We start from the raw sequence: 5,621 nt of genomic DNA, 5'->3' as shown, positions 1-5,621 counted from the left end.
CATTCCTGAAGGAATACAAGCTGCAGGAAGGCTGCAGCAGACTCTGATTAACATCACAACTGTAATGAAACTTTCCACACAGCACTCCCACGAGTACAGGACACAGCATGTAAAAGGAAAAGCAACAAGTTGGACTGAGAGTTCCCACCCCTTATTTAAACAGTCTGAGATGGTGAGAAGTTGAAAGTAGGCTTCTGGTAAAGCCTTAGAGGAGACAGAAAGCAGCTTCTGAGGGATCAAAGAAAACTGTTTCCTAGCACTCCAAGCCAGTAATTTGACTAAAAAATGAGCAGAGAAGGAAAAACATGCCTGCAAGGATACGGTGGGAAAGAGGAAAATGGCTTATAAACTTCCTAATGCCTGTTATACCAAATTAAACTACTTTAAATAGTAACAATACATTCACACATATTCTAATTTAGTTTTGTGTTTCATTTAGTTTATTTTAAAAGCTTTTTTCTTATCTTGGGGGAGGCCTCAGCTCACTAAAAAGAGAGGGTAGAGAAGGTCTAATTAAAATTAACCCAGACGCCCTCGTATCTTCATACTCTGAAATCACAGTTTCGTCACAACTATCTAGATGGCAAAGAGCCAGAAGAGTCTCTGATGTGTAACATGACGTATTTCCCTCACTGTTCCTGCTGGAGCTCATCCACACCAGTGTCCTAGTGACAGCAAATGCTGCTGGGTCCTGCAAGCCAGCGGCTCTGCTGCTTTTAATAAGACTAATGAGATTTAGAAGCAGTGCTGCACTATACCCGCCCAAAGGGCAAGCAAGGCTGGAACTCCTAAGTTTCTATTTCCTGTGCTTCCTACTGATTGATCTCTGATCATGTGCAGATCAACTGTGAAGGAAGAATAATTTCTGTGACTGCCAGGGCTCAGCACAGCAGGCTCCTGACCCTCAGCTGGCAGTCTGACAACAAGGAACAGCAGGCCTGTATTTCTGTAACAATCTGTAGAACAAATTGAGTAAGATCGTAGGATAACTCAGGTTAAAAAGGAGCTCTGGAGGTCACCTACTCCAACCACCTGCTCATAGGGTCAGCTGTGAGGTCAGAGCAGATTGTTCAGGGCCTTACTGAATCAGGGTTTGACGATCTCTGAGGATGGACACTGCTCTGGGCAGCCTGTTCCACTGACCATCCTCAATGGAAAAATGTTCCTCCCCATTTCCAGTCTGAACCTCCCCTGCTTCTACTTACCCCTGTTGCCTCTCCTTCTCCCACACACACCTCAGTGAAGATCCTCACTCTCCATAACCTCCCCACAGGTGTTGGAAAGCTGCCTTTCACTGCAGACCAGACAAGGGTCCCAGATTCTACATCTTCAGAGCCCTCCACTGAACTCACCACAGCGTATGGACACCCTTCCTTGTACTGAGGACCAAAATAATTCAGATATGGTCTATCAGGTGCTGAGTAGAGGAAGATGATCACTTCCCTAACTCTGATTCATTTCATGCATTTCAGGAGCTGTTGGCACCTTTGCTGCCAGGGCTGGCTCTTGCTCAGCTTGCTGCTCATCAGGACCCCCAGGCCCACCAGTCAGTGTCCAGTCTGTATCTTTGCAAGGACTACTCCTTTCCACAGGCAGGACTTAAAATTTGTCCTTCCTGAATTTCATAAGGTTCCTGTTATCCCATTCCTCTTGCCTGTCTAGGTGTCTCCAAATGACAGAGATGGGGCTGTCCAACTCTTCATTGCTATCAGTGTGGTGAAAACAAAATCATTTATAGTCTAGTCTAAGAGATATTTTCTGTGTTACTTAAATGTAGAACTAACAACAGGCAAGCATGCCTGTTGAATTTCTTGTCATCCTGCACATCAACATTGCAAATAACTTGGAAAGAACATTGTTTTTGGCTACTAGCTTGTTTGTTTGGTTTCCCTACCTCCAAACAAGACACTGTTGTATTTCCTCTCTGGAGGTATCCCAGCCATCGCTGCAAACCAGTCTACACCACGTTGCAATGACAAATAGAATCCATCCTGAAAAACAGGTAACAGGGAAGTAGAAGCAGGAAGACAGTCACTCTGTTTTATTTTCAAAGACAGCATCAGAGCTTAGAGAACTAGAGACAATGTTAGATGATTCCTTCCCTCCTCATCCCCACAAGGGAAAATTTCCTCATTGATCATAGGCCAAAAATAGCTTAAACTGTGAATGCTAACAGACAGCAGATAATTGGGTGTAGATGTTCGGGTAGGGGAATGTCTGAATTTGAACTTTTTCAAACCATCAGGCCCATTACTTGCTAAATCCTGAATTAAACAGGCATTCCCTGAATCTTTCAATTAAAAAGGCAACATGAGACACACTCTGTCCTTCTGCACATAGACTGTTTAGCCTGGGAGAACCAGGAGCTTCCAGATGCAGAAAGAAAAGGTGGTGCAAAAAAGGATTCCCAAAAAGAGGAGGAGGACTTGAAAAGAAGGTGAAGATCTTGGCTATTGGAAATACACTGGAAGTGGGGGGAAGACCCTGGAGATCAGAGCCCATGGTTTGGGTTAGAGATACAGGTGTAAGAAGGACAGCCTACAGCTGCAGCTGGAGTGGGGTTAGAAAGGGGCTGACAGACAGAGGTTTGGCCTGCAAAAGCAATTTTCCCATGACAACATATTCATCTTGACCAGTAATGCCAGTAACACCTGAGAAGGGTAACAGTGAGCATCTGCACAGCCAGGATCCAACAAGACCTTCTGCTCTGTTCCTGGAGCAGCAGCCAGCTCCCTGCTAGGAATGGAAGGTGAGATGGAACTCCATGCTGGGGGAGGGAGCAAGCGACTGTGTGAAATACTCTGGTGGGGTAAAAGCTGTCATCTCCTTGGTTCTTAGATAAACCCCAGCATGCAGATCCATTATGAACTGTCTCACCTGTGACATCAGTGTAAGACACAAAAGCATTGGTAACTACAAGGACTAGTCCCTAAGAAATACCTGAATTTTCATCAAAACAAATCTCTCATTTTAATGAAAAAACAAGGGTGGAGAGTCTTATTCAGGTTCACAAATAAATTCAGTCCATGAACCACTCATATGTGCTGGGTAATTATTAATCTTCCTACAGCTGTTTGGTTTGCCCCAAGGAAACTGATTTTTCTTCCACTGCTCCCTCAAGAATTTTCTTACATTTTCTAACACTTTCTGTGGGCTGACTTTCTCTGTTACTCACCTCAGTCTGGCTGTAGTAATCAAGGATGGAAGGAAACAGTGGCAAGATGAGAGCAAATCCCAACAAGTCGATGAAGAGTGCCAGGAAGACAATTGTAATAACACGATTATAGTTCTGTTCTTGCTTATCATTGATGGAGCTGCTGCTGGTTCCTCTCTCTTGCAGGGCCATGTTCCCAGTGCTCTGCTTCTAAAAAAAAATACTTTTATATCCAGTCATAGGAAGCCTTTTGCAGGCCTTTCATAAGAGTATCTTGCTGATTCATTCTTACTTTCTACAGACTTCACAAAAAAACCCCTTCTGACTATATTAAACTACCTGGGAACAAGGGAACAAGACCCTCAGGTCTCTAGTCTTGGTTATTATCTCAGCACCAAGTTTGCTTCCATTAAGAACAGGCTACAGAGGCAATAAAACAACAAACTCTACTATAAGAGCACCTCAAATAGAACAGAACTAAGGAACATTTGAAGTTTGTCAACATGTGAGCAACACTAATATGACTTTCCTAAATGTTTTCAACTCAGCATTGCAGTAAAATAGGTATGAAAGGGCACTCTATTCCAAATATTTACATCCAAGTAAGAGTTTATTTATGCCTTCAGTGTATACTAGAAATGACCAAAATAATAACAATTAAAAAAAAAAAGAAAAAAAGAAAAGCAGACTTCCTAACTATTGCATTTTTTTATAAACCCCAGAGAGCAACACAAGAAACAACAGAAGAAAATTTTGAAACTTCATTTTTTTATTTCTGTCTCCAGGTGATAGCCACTGAGCTGGGGCATCAAATGATTAAGGCAGCATTTTTATTTTGTCAGAAATATCAGAACTACTAACTCTCTTTGATAGTACTCCAAAACTATCTTAAAGCCCTAAACAAGGATGCTGGCCATATATATCCTTCAATATTAACAAATAAAGGAGTTGGTCTCAATCCTGAAAATAAACTAATTTTCAACATACATCAAAATCAAGGAGTAATACATAAACCATGGAACTGCAAATTTCAGACTTGTAAAACATGTAGGATATCTCAGTCATAAAAGAATCAAATTTACAGTCCCTTCTATGGCAAAAATCCCTGAACATTTGTTGCACTAAAAGAGTAAAAAAGAAGACAGAGTTTCGTCCACAGCCAATTAATACAAAAACATTCATTGACTTTGATGAGTCAGTACTGAAAACAATGAGCAACTTTTAATACAAATTTTATTCCAGACCAGATGTACCATATTTCTATACACAAGGCACTTGTGTATAGAAAACAATACTACACTAATTGAAGGCTATAACACTTTGTCATGCCCAGCAATAAATATTATTGTGACATTTCTTTACCTGTGAAGTCAGTTAATTAGCACTGAAGCATTATTAAAGCTCAAACGCCATGAGGTAAATAAACATGGAAGGAGGCCACCTGCAATCCATTTACTAACTCTTGGCATAATGCTCTTAACCAAACTGGTCTCATCACTAGCAGATTTATGTTCAAGATCCTTTTATTTAAAATGGCAAATCATCACCACTACAGATATTCAGCATTATTTACTTACCCAAATGATACAAGAGCACATGGAGCCGAAATAACCATTCCTATAAACAAATACTCTCTGGCCCTAGTCTGTCCAGCCAACAGCTGAGGGATGGGTTCATTGGGGCAGATTCTATCTTGATTTTCCTCATAATTTTTTTATTCATCCACTGAATTACAATTGACCAAGCTGAACTTATTCCAGGGTTATTTACAAAGGTAACATCCTTCACACCTTTTCCTCACGAACATTTCTGCCAGTGTGCAGCTCGAACCCACCATCCATGCTTGCACTGACCTTTCACTCTGCTCCAGTTTTGGCTGTGTGGTTGCAATTTCCCTTACACAATATCCCAAGGTACTGCATGTTTCTGCCTTTGTGCTCCATCAGTTTTGTTGTTCAAACCTCCCCATAGTTTTTTGCTAGGCAGGAAACCACACAACATTTTACAGGCCCTTGGCATCCTGACAGCAAAAACAGAACACTTCAGCTCCACCGCGACATCTGCCTTGTGTGAGGCGCGTAGGGAGAGGGAGGGATGTCAGCTTGGAGAAGTTGTTTCTCGGCACACGGGAGTCCCTGACACTCGCTGGCTCTGCCCGGCTCTCCCCAGCCCTTCCCTCGGGATTCCCCGGCCGTGTCTCGTCGCTTCTGTGTCTCGTCGCATCCGCAGGGCGGGGGATTGATGCCGTGGCTCCCAGGAAGGGATCCGCACCAAAGCTGGCCCTGCCCTAACGCACGAACTGAGATTTATCATCTACCACCAGCCAGAATTTCATCCCTTTGAGTTTTCTTACCTCACCTTCTCCCCCTTTAAAATTTCCCGGGCCCGGCTTTATCCGCTCAGCCTCGGGAGGGCTCCTTTGCCTCCCTCCCACAGCCCTGGCTCAGGTCAGGGCAGGCGCTCGGCC

General features: G+C 43.0%; 1 protein-coding gene across 4 annotated transcripts in view; it reads right to left on the bottom strand.

Annotated features, from left to right (window-relative positions):
* The window catches only part of MFSD10 (major facilitator superfamily domain containing 10), a 23,036-nt gene that overhangs the window by 16,680 nt on the left and 735 nt on the right, over positions 1-5,621 (bottom strand). Inside the window, exons 1-3 of one of the 4 annotated variants that reach the window (XM_017727725.1) lie at positions 5,508-5,615; positions 3,176-3,364; positions 1,895-1,991 (exon numbers count right to left, since the gene is read on the bottom strand). In XM_017727725.1, the coding sequence (XP_017583214.1) occupies positions 1,895-1,991; positions 3,176-3,346 (268 nt within the window). In that variant the 5' untranslated portion in view covers positions 3,347-3,364; positions 5,508-5,615. Of the gene's footprint in view, positions 1-1,894; positions 1,992-3,175; positions 3,365-5,007; positions 5,474-5,507; positions 5,616-5,621 lie in introns of those variants that run through there. The other 3 variants (XM_017727727.1, XM_008645075.2, XM_017727726.1) reach the window with 3 other exon arrangements.

Source organism: Corvus brachyrhynchos, unplaced genomic scaffold, assembly GCF_000691975.1.
Source record: "Corvus brachyrhynchos isolate BGI_N302 unplaced genomic scaffold, ASM69197v1 scaffold80, whole genome shotgun sequence".
In the NCBI taxonomy this organism is placed as follows: Eukaryota; Metazoa; Chordata; class Aves; order Passeriformes; family Corvidae; genus Corvus; species Corvus brachyrhynchos.
This window is presented reverse-complemented; position numbering and strand designations above follow the sequence as displayed.